Source organism: Pelophylax lessonae, assembly GCF_965119305.1.
Source record: "Pelophylax lessonae genome assembly, chromosome: 3".
Taxonomy (NCBI): Eukaryota; Metazoa; Chordata; class Amphibia; order Anura; family Ranidae; genus Pelophylax; species Pelophylax lessonae.
Window position 1 is genome coordinate 309,480,769 of NC_138770.1, and position 18,895 is coordinate 309,499,663.

The window sequence follows — 18,895 nt, forward strand, 5'->3', positions numbered from 1 at the left end:
GCTGTGCAATGTTGCAGCGATTTCCACCTGCCGAATCGCGGTAACATCGCGCAAACAACGCATGACGCCCAAAAAAGGTACAAGAGTTCCTTTGGGGCGTCATGCGTTGTTTGCGCGATGTTACCGCGATTCGGCAGGCGGAAATCGCTGCAACATCGCACAGCGTTTGGGGTGCTATTGCAAATCACGGGCAACGCACAGGCGTCCCGCGATTTGCAATGATTTCCAGATCGCGGGCAGAATCGCAGTGATTCTGCCCGCGATCGCTACGCTCACATGTGAACATAGCCTAAAGTGCACCTGTCACCATAGACTGCTATCAGTACCGCCGTGCACCATCGCCCGTCACCCATCGGTGACCATCGCCCGTCACCCCATCAATCACCGTCACCCCATCAGTCATCGTCATCTGTCACCCTATCAATCATCGTCACTTGTCACCCCATCAGTGATCGTCACTTGTCACCCCATCAATCATCGTCACTTGTCACCCCGTCAGTGATTGTCATCTGTCACCCCATCAATCATCGTCACTTGTCACCCCGTCAGTGATTGTCATCTGTCACCCCATCAATCATCGTCACTTGTCACCTCATCAATCATCGTCATCTGTCACCCCATCAATCATCGTCACCTGTCACAACATCAGTCATCGTCACCTGTCACCCCTTCAGTCATTGTCACCAGTCACCCTATCAGTCATTCTCACCTGTCACCCCATCAGTCATCGTCAACTGTCACCCCATCAGTCATCGTCACCTGTCACCCCATCAGTCATCGTCACCTGTCACCCCATCAGTCATCGTCACCTGTTTGCAATATACATGCAACCACTTACCGACCGCCTAACGACTATATACGTCGGCCATTAAAAGCTAAATACTGGGGTTATGGCAGCAGATAGCTGCCATAACCCCGGTATTTTTTTAAACAGCGGGCGGTCGGCTTTCAGATAAGGGTGGTCCCAGTGGCAGATTCGCCGTGGAATTACCCTTACGGTGCAGGGGAAGAGGTGCCCCCCCTCCCGCCGCGTCCCAGACGTTTTCCCAGCTTACCGGACCCGCCGGCAGCGGGGAAAACTATCCGGTCCCGGATCCTCAGAGACAGGAAGTTGAGTGAGGGCAAGATGGCCCTGACTCGACTCTATGGTCTTGGAGGACCGGAGCTACGTCAGAAGTCGTTGCCTAGCAACCGGTTTAAAGGGCCGCTTTTTTTTTTTCCTTTTTCAACAATTTTTTTTTTTCTTTTTTAGTGTAGTTGTGAGGTGTGAGGTCTTTTTGACCCCAGATCTCACAATAAAGAGGACCTGTCATGCCTATTTCTATTACAAGGGATGTTTACATTCCTTGTAATAGGAATAAAAATGATCAAAACATTTTTTTTTTTAAACTGTGTAAAAATAAAAAAATAATAAATAAAATAAATAGGAAAAAAAAAAATTAAAGCGCCCTGTCCCCGTTAGCTCGCGCGCAGAAGCAAACGCATACACAAGTCCTGCCCACATATGTAAACGGTGTTCAAACCATACATGTGAGGTATCTCCGCAATCGTTAGAGCGAGAGCAATAATTTGAGCCCTAGACCTCCTCTGTAACTCTAAGCTGGTAACCTGCAGACATTTTTAAAATGTTGCCTATGGGGATTTTTAAGTACCAATGTTTGGCGCCATTCTGTGAGCATGCGCAATTTTGAAGCATGACATGTTGGGTATCTAATTACTCGGCGTAACATTATCTTTCACATTATGGAAAAAAATTGGGCTAAATTTACTGTTTTCTTATTTTTTAGTTAAAAAAAAAGTGAATTTTTTTCAAAAAAATTGCATTTGGAAGACTGCTGCGCAAATATGGTGTGATAAAAAATATTGCAACGATCTCCATTTTATTCTCTAGGGTCTCTGCTAAAAAAAAATATATAATGTTTGGGGGTTCTAAGTAGTTTTCTAGCAAAAAAAGATGGATTTTTGTAAAATCTTACCGTAAAATCCTTTTCTCTTAGCTCATTGACAGACGTAGTCCTCGGTGAATCAACACCCTCGGGTTATGCTGCCCTCTACAGGAGTAGGACTAGACAGGAAAGAAAAAGTTCTGGCCACACCCTAGGGGCAGTCCCAGAGGGTATATCCTCTCACTTCCTGCTCTAGCAAATCAGTTATGTCACAAAGCAGTGTTTAGAGAATTTAACCTAACCCAACTCAAAAACAGAGGGGCGGGTACTACGTCTGTCAATGAGCTAAGAGAAAAGGATTTTACGGTAAGATTTTACAAAAATCAATTTTTCTCTATCGCTCATTGACAGACGTAGTCCTCAGTGATTCAACACCCTCGGGACGTCCCAAAGCAGTACCACAAATGAGGGGTGGGAAAATGGAAATCAAATCCAATCTAGAAGGCCCAACCGGTGCCAACTAGAAGTTTACAATGCTCATCCTCAATGATGAGACTCAACAGAAATTTTTCAACAGAAAAAAACCCCCGAGGTAGACCACCGGTCTCCTCAAATTGCGGCCTGCAAAACCTTGCGGCCAAATGAGGCATTCGCCGATGCCATCACATCAATGTTATAAAATTTTGTAACGGTATGTACCGACGACCAGGTGGCCGCCTTACATACCTGGACCACTGACGCCTGATGGCGATAGGCCCAGGAAGTACTGAGCGCTCGAGTGAAGTGCACCCTAACAGGGAACGGAGGATTCCGACCCTTAATAGAATAAGCCTGTACCACCGTCTGACTGATCCATGTAGATATGGTCACGGCAGACACAGGCAACCCCCTTCAAGGGCTATCCGTGATCACAAAAAGTGAGTCCGTCTTACGAAAACCACTTTTGGAAGGAAGGATGGATTCGGAAGAAGAACCACCTTATCCCTATGAACCACCAGATCTGGGGAACGACAGGATAATGCGGGCAGTTCTGACACCCTGGGTACAGAAGTAATGGCCACCAAGAAGGCCACCTTCTGGGATAATGTAAGCAAGGAAATCTCCCTAATATCTTCAAAGAGAAGTTTCTGAAGAACCGACCACACTAAATTAAGATCCCAGGCGGTAAGGGTGCGCGCACTGGCGGAGCCAGATGTCGCACCCCCTGGATGAAATTCCGCATCAAGGAATGATTAGCCAAAAGGTTTCTTGAAAGAAGATTGCTAACGCCGAAAACCTGACCCTTGATCGTGCTCAAGGATAGTTTCTGCTCAACCCCTTGTTGCAGACAGACCAAAATTCGGGTCACCGAATAGGTATGTGGGGGAAATCCAATAGATTCACACCATGCAATATAAGACTTCCATGTGCTGGAAGTCGCTTTCCTTGCTTTAACTGGAGGTAGGAATAACTGAAGCTGACACTCCCTTGTCCTTCAGTACCTGGGTCTCAATGGCCAGGCCATTAAGCCAGCGACTGTAAAGCAAGATAGAAGATCGGTCCCTGAGACCGCAAATCCTCCCTGAGAGGAAGTCTCCAAGGAGCGTCCGCGTCTAGCCTCACCAAGTCGGCGTACCAGGCTCGACGAGGTCAGTCCGGAATTTCCAGAATAACTGGAATTCCCTCCACCTCTATCCTGCGAAGAAGTTCCCGCAGCAACTTGAGAGGATGGAAGGCATGCCGTAGCTGATACTGCCCCCACGGGGCGATCAGCGTTTCTGCTGCGTCCGCTAGAGGATCGCGGCGCGAGCTACAAACCTCCGCACCTTCCTGTTAAGCCAAGGTGCCAACAGATCCACATCCGGGATGTCCCAATGAAGGGACAGCTAGAGAAAAACCTCTGGATGAAGAGGCCATATGCGATTGGATCCGAATCGGGCTGCTCTAGAGCTGCTCGATCCAGTAAATCAGACAAAATCTGATCGCTCTCAGTTCCGATACCCTTATTGGTAATCTGGATACTATCGGAAGAAATGACTTCCCCTGGTTGAGCATCGGAGACTTCCTGGTCCGCTCGCTCAACCGGATCCGATTGTCCAGGGAATCGGAATTCTGATTCCATTAAAAAAGAATCTCCTTCAGGAGAATTCGGGTATGAGACTGGGTATACGGTACTGCCTCTAAGAAGGCCACCATCAGTCCCAGCCAATTGACGACAGCAACATCCGAATCGTTGACTGAACCTTCTGGAGTTTCCCAGCAAGGAGAAACTCTCTTGCCCAGGATGTATCCAACCTTAGGCCCAGATAGTTCAGTCTCCTGGTGGGAACCAGGGATGATCTTTGGGAAAGCGAAAAAACGCTGATGTCCTGCGATGATGGGGATATAAAGATAGGCATCCTATATGTCTATGGACGCCAGGAAATCCCCCTGATGCAGGGAGGCCACCACTGTACGGATGGACTCTATTTCTTCCCAAGTCCAGATTTGGACGCACCTTGCCCTCTTTCCTGGGCATTGTGAATAGGTTCGAATAGAACCCCTGAAACCGTTCAATGTTAGAAGGGAAGAATCGCACCGGTGGAAGTGATTGAAACTCGATCCTGTGTCCTCCAGAAACAGGTGAAGACATCCCCCCCCACCCCAGAGATGGGTAGGGGCGCATCAGGCTATATTCTTCAGGCTTGGCTGAGACGGACTCTTTGTTTAGCCGACCAGCGCCCTTTGAAACCCCTCTAAAGGGGCTTTGGAGGGTTTCGCCTTATCGCCCGCCCTCGCGGAACGAACAACTCTTTATGAGCAGAAAAGGAAGGTCCTCGTTAGTTACGAGGTCTTTTTATCCTAACAGTCTGTGGCAAGACAGCAGGTGGTACCGTCTATCCTATAAAGAGGAATTCCTCAAACGGATAGCACCTAGCCATGCGTTTGGAAATAACAGGGGTTCGTTTCAAAACTACCCCATTTGGGTAAAGGAAAATCCTTCGCCCTTTTGGTAGGCTAACAAGTACCAAAAAGGAATCTCAGTCTCAGCTACCTCTGCCGGTGTAACCTCAAGACTAAAGGTTTCCCGGACGGACACAACTAGTGCATCCACCACTCTTGTGCTATGGCGGAGGCAGAAACGTGCTCCTCACTGCTGAGGAGATATTACCTGAGACAACAGCTCCCTAAGAGGGACCTGCAACTGCATTGACCAGCTCCGAATCCGTATCTGAAGTATCTGATAAACAATAGGGGTAGGCGGGGGTCGCTACTTGACTCCCGTCCCTGACAGGCCACCTCCACCCGGGATACCAAAGACTCCAAAACTGCTGATAATGCATTAAAAACAAGTGGGGTACTGGAGGGTCCTGCGGCCACCTTGAGGGGATCAGGTGGGGATACCTATGCGGCAGGGTCAATGATTATACAAGACACTTGCCAGCGACAAAAAATGACAAAGTAAAAAACTTTTTTTTTTTTTTTGTGTCCCCCAGTCGCAACAGCGCCCCTCAGTGTTACCTGCCTTTTTGGACCCCACAGAGAGAGAGAGAGACCCCAAGGCTCATCCCTGATGCACAGAAGTTTTCATCAGCTTGCTCAGTGCTTGTCTTGTTACAGACAGGAAGTCTTTGGCCCTATTTCCTGGGTAAAGGAGGCGGCTCCGCCCCTTAACACGCCTGCCGGCGCCTCCCCCTGGCTCCATGAGGTGTTTGAGTCACCTCAAACATGGCCGCCCCCATGCTGGAGACACGAGGCTACACCAAAATGGCGGCCTCGTGCGATCTACCAGACAATGGCGGCGGCCTGCACAGAATAGCGGCATGTCTGCAGAAGGATCTCGGCCTCACAACCCTTCACCCTCATGGTGGTCAGCATGGTCGGCGGTACCGGACCCTGGCGGGCCGTATGCGGTCCGTGGCCGTTGGGAGGCATCTGCTTAGCTAGAGAAATGATCTGGAATGCAGTATACATGTATAGACATCGCCCTGTGGCTACTGACAGGTAGGATACTTTATACTATCACAGTAAAGTTCTAGTACTGCCACTGACTACAATCATTTTCACATTTTTACAATTAGATTGTCAGCTCCCAAACCAAGCCTCCTGGCTTCTTGTACACAAAAATCACACTCAATTAGGGGGATCTGTGACATGTTGTAGGATAGAGGGGAACCCATCCTTACCATTACAGAGAGGGGCCCGCGTTCACCACAAGACCCGTCAGGGGGAAAGGGGGAACATACTACTCACCATACCGGAACCAGGCGGGCGCCAACTCCTGACAGTACCCCTCTCCACCGAGGTAGGAGGGCTGTCGACCAATACGGACGCTGTGACTCATGGTCTTTGGTGTTTCAGCGAGACGTTTAACTCGCAGGGTCAGTCCCCGTCCAGTGGGACTATGTCGCGGCCGACCCAGCGCGGAGCTATGGCCTGCACGCGCTCGTAGGCTGAACTGGGGTGACCACTGGATCTCAACATCCAGCCCGTCGCCCAGTTCAGCTTTCTTGCTTGAAGATTTCACAGGAACACTGGAGAAAAAAAGCTGTCTAAAAAATCTTTTCTAAGAAAAAATTCCTGCCAGGACCGAAGATCCCAGCAAGGTATCTAGGTCCTTACTCCTAACTAGACAGAAAAAAACTGATTTGCTAGAGCAGGAAGTGAGAGGATATACCCTCTGGGACTGCCCCTAGGGTGTGGCCAGAACGTTTTCTTTCCTGTCTAGTCCTACTCCTGTAGAGGGCAGCATAACCCGAGGGTGTTGAATCACCGAGGACTACGTCTGTCAATGAGCGATAGAGAAAAAATGATTTTAGCTTGTAAACACCAAGTGTCAAAAATAGGCCCAGTCTTAACCACTTTAATACAGGGCACTTCCCTCCCTTCCCGCCCAGGCCAATTTTCCCCTTTTTGCGCTGTTGCATTTTGAATGACAATTGCGCGGTCATGCAACACTGTACTTACACCAAATTTATATCATTTTCCCCCCACAAATAGAGCTTTCTTTTGGTGGTATTTGATCACCTGTGCGATTTTTACTTTTTGCTAAACAAATAAAAAAAGACAGAAAAGTTTGAAAAAAAAAAAAGTTTTTTTGTTTATGTTATACAATTTTGTAAATAAACAAGTTTTTTCCTGCACTGATGAGCACTGATGAGACTGCACTGACAGGCACTGATGAGGAGGCAATGATGGGGTGGCACTGATGGGGTGGCACTGATAGGCGGCACTGATATGTGGCATTGATAGGTGGCACTGATATGCAGCATTGGTGGGCACTGATAGGCGGCACTGCTGGGCACTGATAGGCGGCATTGATGGGCACTGATAGGCGGCACTGACGGGCACTGATAGGTGGCACTGACGGGCACTGATAGGCAGCACTGGTGGGCACTGATGGGCACTGATGGGCGGCACTGATCGGCACTGATGGGCGGCACTGATGGGCACTAATGGGCACTGATAGGCGGCACTGGTGGGCAATAATGGGCACTGGCGGGCGACACTAAAGGATGGCAATGATGGGCACTTGTGGGCAGCACTGATAGGGAGGACACTGGTGGGCATCACTTATGGGGAGGGCAATGGGGGGCTCCCTGAGCCCTGATTGCCATCCCTGGTGGCCATAGTGGGCATCCCTGGGGTCATAGTGGGCATCCCTGGGGTCATAGTGGGCATCCCTGGTGGTTCTAGTGGCATCCCCCCCCGAGGGTCTGCACTGGTAATCAATGATCTGATTACCAGTGCCGACCCCCCCCCCCTGTCAGGGGAGCCGCCGATCTGCGCTCCTTTACTCGTGCCTGTCAGGCACGAACTAAGGAAAGCCGATCAACGGCTGTTCCTGTTTTACTATGTGACCAGCCGTGATTGGACACGGCTGATCACATGGTAAAGAGCCTCCGTCAGAGGCTCTTTACCAAGATCGGAGGTGCAGGGTGTCAGACTGACACCTCGCATCACCGATCGCCGCTCTGTGCGCCCCCGGGGGGCGCCCAGAGCGGTGTTATTCTGCCGCCGTCATATAACGTCCGGTCAGGATAACTCAACCACATTCCCGCCGTCATTTTGTAATAGGGCGGGCGGGAAGTGGTTAAAGTGGATAAATGGACAACTTTGTGTAAAGTGCTGCTTGGATGTTAGGCCTCTGTATGTGGCTAGGCTGTGTAAAAGTGTTACACATGTGGTATCGCCATACTCAGGAGGAATAGCAGAATGTATGTTGGGGTGCAATTTTTGCAATGTACATGCTATGTGTTAGAAATATTGCATAAATGGAAAGCTTTGTGTAAAAAAAAATGCGTTTTCATTTTCTTTCCACATATTCCAAAAACTTGTGGAAAAAAATGACATATTCAAAAGACTCATTATGCCTCAAAAATTATACGTTGGGCTGTTTGCTTTCCAAAATTGGGTCATATGGGGGTTTCCATTGTCCTGGTGCTCCAGGGCCTTCAAAAATTGCGATAGGTTGTCAGGAAATTATATGTGTAATTTATGCTCCTAGAATGCCGGACGGTGCTACTTGGATGTTAGGCCTCTGTATGTGGCCAGGCTGTGAAAAAGTCTCACACATGTGGTATCGCCATACTCAGGAGGAGTAGTAGAATGTGTTTTGGGGTGTAGTTGCAAGTATACATATGCTGTGTGAGAGAAATAACCTGTTAATACGTCAATTTGTAAAAAAAAAAAAAAAATCTTCATTTTGCAAAGAGTTGTGGGAAAAAATTACAACTTCAAAAAACTCACCATGCCCCTTATTAAATACCTTGGAATGTCTACTTTCCAAAAAGGGGTACTTTCCTGACTTTTTAGTGTCTCAAGAAATTAGATAGGCCTTCAGTACATCAGGTGTGATCAAGTGTGATAAATTTTCAATGATTAGCACCATAACTTGTGGACTCTATAACTTTCACAAAGACCAAATAATATATACTTATTTGGGTTATTTTTACCAAAGATAAGTAGCAGTATAAATTTTTGCCAAAATTTGTGAAGAAAAATGACTCATTTGCTAAATTTTATGACAGAAACAAAGAAAAATGCGTTTTTTCACAATATTTTCAGTCTTTTTTTATTTATAGCACAAAAAATAAAAACCCAGTAGTGATTAAATACCATCAAAGGAAAGCTCTATTTGTGTGAAAAAAGGATACACATTTTTTATGGGTACAGTGTTGCATGAGTAATTGTCATTCAAAATGTGAGAGCGCTGAAAGCTAAAAATCAGTCTGGGCAGGAAGGGGGTGAAAGTGCACTGTAGGCAAGTGGTTAAAAATCCAAAATGTTTCTCTTCTACATAGTTGAGAGTATTTTTCATTTTTTGTCAGGGTTCTGTCTGATATGAATTTGATTGCCCAAACCTTCAGACATTTAATGTCCTTATTGTGATGGGACAAAAATTGGCAGGGCACACTGTGCTTTACACAACCTTTTTTAATAAGTCTCCATTGTTCACCTATTCTTTTCCGCAATGTGCACTTGGTGCAGCCCAGGTATAATAAAGTACAGAGACATCACAACACGTACACTACAAATTTGAATGAACAAGTGATGAATTGTTTAATAGTGAGAGTGTTATCGCTTCTATCAGAGAAAGTAGACTTGCCATGGGAAATGAATTGGCACGTCAAGCACCCTCTTTTTTTTACATTGGAATATATCCATAGAATATAGTCAATTTGCTCGGGCTATCAGTTTTTGCCCTTCTAAAAGTGACTTGAGGAGCTGACGGTAGTATTGGTGCCAGCTTAGGGTCTAGATGTAAAAAATTCCAGTGCTTACGGATAATCCCTGTAACCTTCCTATATTGATCATTGAAGCCTGTAACAAATCTAATCGAATTAGGCTTATTTTCTTTGGTTGTTTTATTAGAGGTGGACGACCTGGGGGATACATGTTTTTAAATGCCTCTGTTAATAAGGTATCAGGATAACCTTTCTCAATGAATTTCTTTTTAAGAATCTGCCCCTGTCTTTCATACTCATCTTTTTTGGTAAAATTCTGTCGCAACCTATGGAACTGTCCTCCTGGAATGTTGTTCAACCCTGAGGGATTGTGGCAGCTGGAAAAATGCAGGTACGAGTAGCCACTAGTGGGTTTGCAGTGGTTGCGAGAAATAAAAAGGCCTCCCTCATGGGTTAGTTCCAAGTCCAGAAAAACCAATGTATCAGGATGCACAACATGTGTGAATTGAAGACCCAACTGGTTGTTATTACAATGGGATACAAAGGCAAGGAAATTTTCCACATCACCCTTCCAAATGAGCAAAACATCATCGATGTAACTGCCATAATATACGATGTGTTTGGCAAAGGGGTTGTGGTGCCAAATGTATAGTTCCTCCCAATATCCCATTGCATTATTCGCCTAGCAAGGGTCAAAGTTTGCTCCCGTAGCTGTGCAATATTGGAAATAAAATTGATCAAGGCAAGTAAAATAATTGTGTTGTAAACATAACTGAGTACCCTCGATCAAAAATTGTGCCAGCCTTGAATTTATTGAGAGGTCTTTGTACAGGAAATATTGCAATGCCCTTATGCCTACTGTCTGGGGAAAAGAGGTATACAATGAGGAAACATCTAAAGATGTCAAAAGAAATCCGTCTTCCCATTGGTAGTGTTGCAGAGATCCCAAAACATGATTGGAATCCCTGAAAAAAGCAGGGAGATTGGAAACAATAAGATGGAGGAAGAAGTCAATATAGTGTGATAGACCACTAATAAAGCTATTAGTGCTGGCCACTATTGGTCTACCGGGTGGATGTTCTAAGGATTTGCAGCTATGGATGGTTGGCTCCAATTATCCTTGTAACAAGATACACATACAGTCGGTACGGAAAGTATTCAGACCCCCTTAAATTTTTCACTCTTTGTTATATTGCAGCCATTTGCTAAAATCATTTAAGTTCATTCTTCTTCCTCATGAATGTACACATAGCACCCCATACTGACAGAAAAACACAGAATTGTTGACATTGTTGCAGATTTATTAAAAAAGAAAAACTGAAATATGACATGGTCCTAAGTATTCAGACCCTTTGCTCAGTATTTAGTAGAAGCCCCCTTTTGATCTAATACAGCCAGGAGTCTTTTTGGGAAAGATGCAACAAGTCTTTCACACCTGGATTTGGGGATCCTCTGCCATTCCTCCTTGCAGATCCTCTCCAGTTCTGTCAGGTTGGATGGTAAACGTTGGTGGACAGCCATTTTTAGGTCTCTCCAGAGATGCTCAATTGGGTTTAAGTCAGGGCTCTGGCTGGGCCATTCAAGAACAGTCACGGAGTTGTTGTGAAGCCACTCCTTCGTTATTTTAGCTGTGTGCTTAGGGTCATTGTCTTGTTGGAAGGTAAACCTTCGGCCCAGTCTGAGGTCCAGAGCACTCTGGAGAAGGTTTTTGTCCAGGATATCCCTGTACTTGGCCGCATTCATCTTTCCCTCGATTGCAACCAGTTGTCCTGTCCCTGCAGCTGAAAAACACCCCCACAGCATGATGCTGCCACCACCATGCTTCACTGTTGGGACTGTATTGGACAGGTGATGAGCAGTGCCTGGTTTTCTCCACACATACCGCTTAGAATTAAGGCCAAAAAGTTCTATTTTGGTCTCATCAGACCAGAGAATCTTATTTCTCACCATCTTGGAGTCCTTCAGGTGTTTTTTTAGCAAACTCCATGTGGGCTTTCATGTGTCTTACACTGAGGAGAGGCTTCCGTCGGGCCACTCTGCCATAAAGCCCCGACTGGTGGAGGGCTGCAGTGATGGTTGACTTTCTACAACTTTCTCCCATCTTCTGACTGCATCTCTGGAGCTCAGCCACAGTGATCTTTGGGTTCTTCTTTACCTCTCTCACCAAGGCTCTTCTCCCCCGATAGCTCAGTTTGGCCGGACGGCCAGCTCTAGGAAGGGTTCTGGTCATCCCAAACGTCTTCCATTTGAGGATTATGGAGGCCACTGTGCTCTTAGGAACCTTAAGTGCAGCAGAAATCTTTTTGTAACCTTGGCCAGATCTATGCCTTGCCACAATTCTGTCTCTGAGCTCTTCAGGCAGTTCCTTTGACCTCATGATTCTCATTTGCTCTGACATGCATTGTGATCTGGAAGGTCTTATATAGACAGGTGTGTGGCTTTCCTAATCAAGTCCAATCAGTATAATCAAACACAGCTGGACTCAAATGAAGGTGTAGAACCATCTCAAGGATGATCAGAAGAAATGGAAAGCACCTGAGTTAAATATATGAGTGTCACAGCAAAGGGTCTGAATACTTAGGACCATGTGATATTTGAGTTTTTCTTTTTTAATAAATCTGCAACAATGTCAACAATTCTGTGTTTTTCTGTCAGTATGGGGTGCTATGTGTACATTCATGAGGAAGAAGAATGAACTTAAATGATTTTAGCAAATGGCTGCAATATAACAAAGAGTGAAAAATTTAAGGGGGTCTGAATACTTTCCGTACCCACTGTATTTTTCTTGGTGCCCGATTGTATTGGAGTTGATATTCACTGTGGGCATGTGCCTACAGGTGCCCTTCCTAGAGGGGTGCTGTCTGTATATATATTTTTTTTTTTACGTTTTTTACATCATACATCAACCACTGGGATTGTGTGTAAAACTGACAGGTAGACTCCTGCCTGTCAGGTGGAAGCATTTAGGCAGCTGCACTGTTGCCTGATTGCTTCCACACCCCCGGTACCGATGCCCTTGTCATGTATTCCGGGGTCCGCTTGCCCATCTGTGGGCCCAGGACTGACAGGGCGGGTTCCAGTGAGTGGAGGGGAGGGAGAACAACAGACACACATCCACTCTCCTCCCCTTCCTTCCTTGCTGTGACCTGGAAAGCGATGTGTTTGACGTCGCTTCCGGGATCACCTTGTCAGTTTCCCCAGCTAGCATAGTCGGAAAGGGATGTATTGCAATGCAATGTGCATTGCAATACATTCAGTAGAGCCCAAAGGAGACATGCAGGGTATTTTAGACCTTGCATGTCTCATTAAAGAGAACCGGTCACCTAAAAATCATCACATAGGGGACTTTGTGTCCCCTCTTTGATGGGGAAAAAAAGTTAAAGCAAAACATTTTTATAATTTTTTTGCAAAAAAAAAAAATAAAGTTACACCCAAGCACATTAAATACCCCCTAAAATGTGAAAAAATGGATTTTTGTAAAATCTTACCGTAAAATCCTTTTCTCTTAGCTCATTGACAGACGTAGTCCTCGGTGATACACCACCTTCGGGTTATGTTGCCTCCACAGGAGCAGGACTAGACAGGAAATTAAAAAGCTCTGGCCACACCCTAGGGGCAGTCCCAGAGGGTATATCCTCTCTCTCTCTGCCTCAGCAAATCAGTTATGTGAAAAAGCAGTCTTTAGAGATTTTAACCCAACCCAACTCAAAAACAGAGGGGCGGGGACTACGTCTGTCAATGAGCTAAGAGAAAAGGATTTTACGGTAAGATTTTACAAAAATCCATTTTTCTCTAGCGCTCATTGACAGACGTAGTCCTCGGTGATACACCACCTTCGGGAAGTCCCAGAGCAGTATCACAAATGAGGGGTGGGAAAATGGAAATCAAATCCAAATCTAGAAGGCCCAACCGGTGCCAACTAGAAGTTTACAATGCTCATCCTTAATGATGAGACTCAACAAAAAAGAGAAAAACTTTCCTTTTTTTTTTTTTTTTTAAACAGAAAAAAACCCTCGAGGTAGACCACCGGTCTCCTCAAATTGCGGCCTGCAAAACCTTGCGGCCAAATGAGGCATCCGCCGATGCCGTCACATCAATCTTATAGAATTTTGTAAAGGTATGTACCGACGACCAGGTGGCCGCCTTACATACCTGGACCACTGACGCCTGATGGCGAAAGGCCCAGGAAGTACTGAGCGCTCGAGTGGAGTGCGCCCTAACAGGGAACGGAGGACTCTGACCCTTAATAGAATAAGCCTGTACCACCGTTTGTCTAATCCATTTAGCAATGGTCGCGGCAGATGCAGGCAAACCCTTTCTGGGGCCATCCGTGATCACAAAAAGTGAATCCGTCTTACGGAATGATTCCGTAGCTTTCAGGTATACCCTGATTGCCCGAACCACATCTAAGGAATGCAACGCATGTTCCCGATGATGCTTGGGCTGAGGACACAAGGAAGGTAGTACAATATCTTCATTCAGATGAAAATCTGAAACCACCTTAGGAAGAAAAGATGGCTTAGGATGAAGTACTACCTTATCCCTATGAACCACTAGGTATGGGGACTGGCATGATAATGCAGCCAGTTCTGACACCCTGCGAGCAGAAGTAATAGCCACCAAGAAGGCCACCTTCTGGGATAAAGTAAGCAAGGGAATCTCCCTGATGTTTTCAAAGGGAGGTTTCTGTAGAACCGACAAAACCAAATTAAGATCCCAGGGCGGTAAGGGCGCGCGGACTGGAGGAGCCAGGTGCCGCACCCCCTGTATGAAATTCCGCACCAAGGACTTGGTAGCTAAAGGTTTCTGAAAGAAGATTGCTAATGCTGAAACTTGACCCTTGATGGTGCTCAAGGCTAGCTTCTGCTCAACCCCTTGTTGCAAAAAGGCCAATATTCGAGTCACCGAATAGGTACGTGGAGGAAATCCTAAAGATTCGCACCACGCAATATAAGTCTTCCATGTGTGATAATAGACTTTGCTGGAAGTCGCTTTCCTTGCTTTAATAAGGGTAGGAATGACTGAAGTAGACAAACCTCTGTCCTTCAGTACTTGGGTCTCAATGGCCAGGCCATTAAGCCCAGCGACTGTAAAGCATGATGGTAAATTGGTCCTTGAGACCACAGACACTCCCTGAGACGAAGTTCCCACGGAACGTCTACGACTAGCATGTCCAAGTCGGCCAGGCCGGCTTGAGGAGGCCAGCCTAGAATTTCTAGGACCACTGGCGCTGATAGAATCTGAACCAGGCGTCCCTAGAGGTATCTGGCCCCGACCATCCGAGAAAGTCTGGTCGTTTTCTGTTCCCACACATTTATCAGATACCTGATTGTTATCAGGAAGGGTGATCTTTTCTGGTTGAACCTCAGGGACCGAAGTCACCCGACTAGAGGCTACTGGGCCTATCTGGTCAACCAGATCCGATTCCTGTGAGGTGTAGGGACTAATCTTAGGAAAAGGTAAAGGAAAAGATCTATTCAGGGAACGGTAACTACCGCTTCCTGTAGTACTTAAATGTTGGAAGGGAAGAATCGCACCGGTAGTAGTGGTTGATGCTCGATCTAATGTCCTGAATACCGGTGAAAACGTCCCCCCACCCTGAAACCGGGTGGGGGCGCACCTTCAGGCTGTGTACTCCTTTGCTTCGGGTTTGGCTGGGTTGGTCCTCTGCTTGTCCGACCAGCCCTTCTTGAACCCTCCTGGAGGAGTCTTGCCTTTCCCGCTAGTACCAGCCGGGCGCCCTTTATGGGCGGTAAAGAAAGGTCCTCGCTTGTTGCGAGGTCCCTTAGCTTTAGCAGCCTGTGGCAAAAAAGTGCTCTTGCCCCCAGTGGCATCCTTAATGATTTCATCTAGGTTGGCCCCAAATAGACGATTCCCCTGAAAAGGGAGATTAGTCAAGGTCTTTTTGGAACCTAGGTCAGCTGACCAGCATTTTAACCACAGCACACGTCTGAGGATCACCGCTGACATAGATGCATGCCCTAATAAGGGAGTAGTGTCCAAGGCTGCGTCACAGATAAACTGTAGCCCTTGTATAATCTGTTCCATCAAATCAGATGTCTCCTGGGGAATATCTTTTCCCCTAAGGTCTTGGCGTACCATTTTCGCCCATTCCGTAAGTGTCTGGGAAACTAGACCAATAACAATTACTGGTCTAAATGCTGACCCTATCAGAGAGAAGATGGTGCGGGACTCTGCTTCCATCTTTCGATCCACCGGATCCTTAAAGGACGAAGTGTCCTCCACTGGGATAACCGTGGCTTTATTCAGCCTGGAAATAGGTGGATCCACCACTGGTGGTACCGTCCATTTCTTGATGATGGATTCCTCAAACGGATAGCGTCTAGCAATACGCTTGGAAATAGTAAAGGTACGTTTAGAATGCTCCCATTCTCCTTTAATCTGATTACCGAAACATTTAGGTACAGGAAAAACTTTCACCGTTTTGATGGGCTTATTAGTACCAAAAGGAATCTCTGTTTCAGTTGCCTCTGCCGGTAAAGCCTCAAGTTTTAAGGTTTCCTGCACTGCCACAACTAGTGCGTCCACCAATGCTTCTTCCTGAATTATAGCAGGAGAAGAAGCGTCCTCCTCACTGTCTGAGGGGGCTTTACCTGGGATAACAGCCCTTGCAGAGGAACCTGCAACTGCAGTGACCATCTCTGAATCTGAGTCAGAGGTGTCAGATAGTATAGGGGTAGGCGGGGGTCGCTTCCTTGACCCCCGTCCCTGACAGGCCGCCTCCACCCGAGCCACCATAGACTCCAAAATTGCTGTAAATGACTCTACACTCTGTGCACCGGCGGGTCCCGTGGCCCCCTCGAGGGAAACAGGTGGGGGAATATGTGTGGCAGGGTCCATGATAATTCCAGTCACTTCCTGGATAATATAATTCAAAAATAAAATTTTTTTTTTTTTTTTTTTTTCCAGACCCCCAGCGCCCCAAAAGCCCCTTAGTGTTACCTGCTAGGGATCCCTATCGATCGAGAGAGAGAGAGAGAGAGAGAGACCCCCAGGCTCACCACTTGATGCTCAGAGTTTAACTGCAACAGGTTACAGCGCTGTCTTGACAAACAGGAAGTCTTTTGGCTGGCTGCCCAGGAAGAAAGGAGGCGGCTCCGCCCCTCTGCACGCCTTCCGGCGCCTCCCCTAGCTCCACGAGGTGTTTGGATCACCTCAAACATGGCCGCCCCCATGCTGGAGACACGAGGCTACGCCAAAATGGCGGCTCGTGCGATCCAGCAAAAAAAATGGCGGCGGCCTGTACTGAATAGCGGTGTGCTGCAGGGCACACAACACTCTCTCTGCATGGGGATTTGGCGTGGTTGGCGGTACCGGCCCTGGCGGACCGCATGGCCATTCGGGAGGCCTGCTAATAGCTGGAGATCTGATTAGGAAGGCAGTCTACATGTCCGTGGCTTCTGACTGGTAGGTAGCTTATTCTTATCACCGTAAGATTCCCAGAATGCCACAGATTATAATCTTTTTAACATGTATACAATTAGATTGTTAGCTCCCAAACCAAGCCTCCTGGCTTTTTGCACATAGAATCACACTCAAAGTAGGAGGATCTGTGTCATTTATAGGATAGAGAGGGACTCTATCTTACCATACAGAGAGGGGCCCGCGATCACCACAAGACCCGTCAGGGGAAAAGGGGGAACATACTACTCACCCTACCGGAACCAGGCGGGCACCAACTCCTGACAGTACCCCTCTCCACCGGGGCGGGAGGGCTGTCGATCGATATGGACGCCGTGACTCATGGTCTTTGGCGTTTCAGCGAGACGTTTAACTCGCAGGGTTAGTCCTTTAATGGGACTTTGTCGCGGCCGACCCAGCGCGGAGCTATGGCCTGCACGCGCTCGTAGGCTGAACTGGGGTGACCACCGGATCTCAACATCCAGCCCGTCGCCCAGTTCAGCTTTCTTGATTGAAGATCTCACAGGAACACTGGAGAAAAAAAGCTGTCTAAAAAAAAATCCTTTAAGAAAAAAATCTTGCCAGGACCTAAGATCCCAGCAAGGTATCTAGGTCCTTACTCCTAACTAGACAGAAAATAACTGATTTGCTGAGGCAGAGAGAGAGAGGATATACCCTCTGGGACTGCCCCTAGGGTGTGGCCAGAGCTTTTTAATTTCCTGTCTAGTCCTGCTCCTGTGGAGGCAACATAACCCGAAGGTGGTGTATCACCGAGGACTACGTCTGTCAATGAGCGCTAGAGAAATGTTGATTGCGATACACATGTTACATATCCCCGCGCCCATAACACTAAACTGATGACCGAAACGGGGCTTATAAAGTGCCATGTTGGCTATCTATTTACTTGGTGCAACTTCATCCTTTATATTTTACCAAAAATGTGGGTCATTTATTGCGTTTATTTGCCCTAAAATTCACTTTAGTGTGTTTTTTTACTGACATTTTGCTTTTCCTAGACTTTTGCAGTAATAATAAAAAAAAAAAAAAAAACTGTCTTTTTTTTTCTATTAGAATTCTCTGCCTATAGACTCCTGAGATGTAAATCTGGCCCTGGTCAGATGATATTTTGGCAATGAGATGTTTTCAAACATATGTCAAAGGTTATCGATGATTTCAATTTTTCAACGTCCATTTAAATGGATTTGTCTTTCCTATTTTCTGTCATGTCATTTCAAAATTGAAATTTGTGTACTTATCTTCTACAAAAAGGAAAAATCCTTTGGAATTCTTGCTCAGGATCTTGATGGCCTTCTCAGTCATCTCGGCCAGTGATGGGTCAGTGGTCTTATCCCGGTTCAGTTCATACTTCATGTCTTTTGGTTCAAAAAGACCTAGAATATTTACAAGTCAGATAATATAACATTTTTGTTTGTTTCACAGAAAACTTGAGCTGGTCTAGGTTAGCAAGTATGATATTGGACTTTCTGAAGCTCTTTTTGTACAACTTGTCAGTGACAGGATTGGTGAGTCCACTCACCTTAAGCCATCACATTGATTCCTTACCCATGGAAATGTTTCTCCATCACTGCTCCCTTGCAAGTGAGCGATTCTGTATTTAGGGAGCGATGTCTATTAGGTAAAGAAGTCTGGAGCACCTCAGCTATTCTTTTGTTTGCAAGGTGTCACCAGATTAAAGCCTAGTACACTGCTAGTTTTTTTTGCTTTCAACCCAGCGGGCTGAACGAAAAAAAACTGACACCTCAGGTCGGAGCCGCTATACTAACAATCTAATGTTATTGCAGCCATATCCTCCACTGTTCTATTGTGTTCTGACAGGGGGACCACCCTCCAGGACACTCCGTCAGCGCTCTCAGCCATTGGCTGATCGGGGACAGGTCGACAGTCCTTTTTTGGTCATGCCACTTTCACAGAAGCCGACAA

General features: G+C 46.6%; 1 protein-coding gene across 1 annotated transcript in view; it reads right to left on the reverse strand.

Moving 5' to 3' along the window:
• LOC309549344 (alkaline phosphatase-like) overlaps nt 1-18,895 on the reverse strand; it is a 123,955-nt gene that overhangs the window by 14,668 nt on the left and 90,392 nt on the right. The window contains exon 8 of the mRNA XM_082249544.1: nt 18,211-18,345. Within this exon, the coding sequence (XP_082105670.1) occupies nt 18,211-18,345 (135 nt within the window). The remainder of the gene's footprint in view (nt 1-18,210; nt 18,346-18,895) is intronic.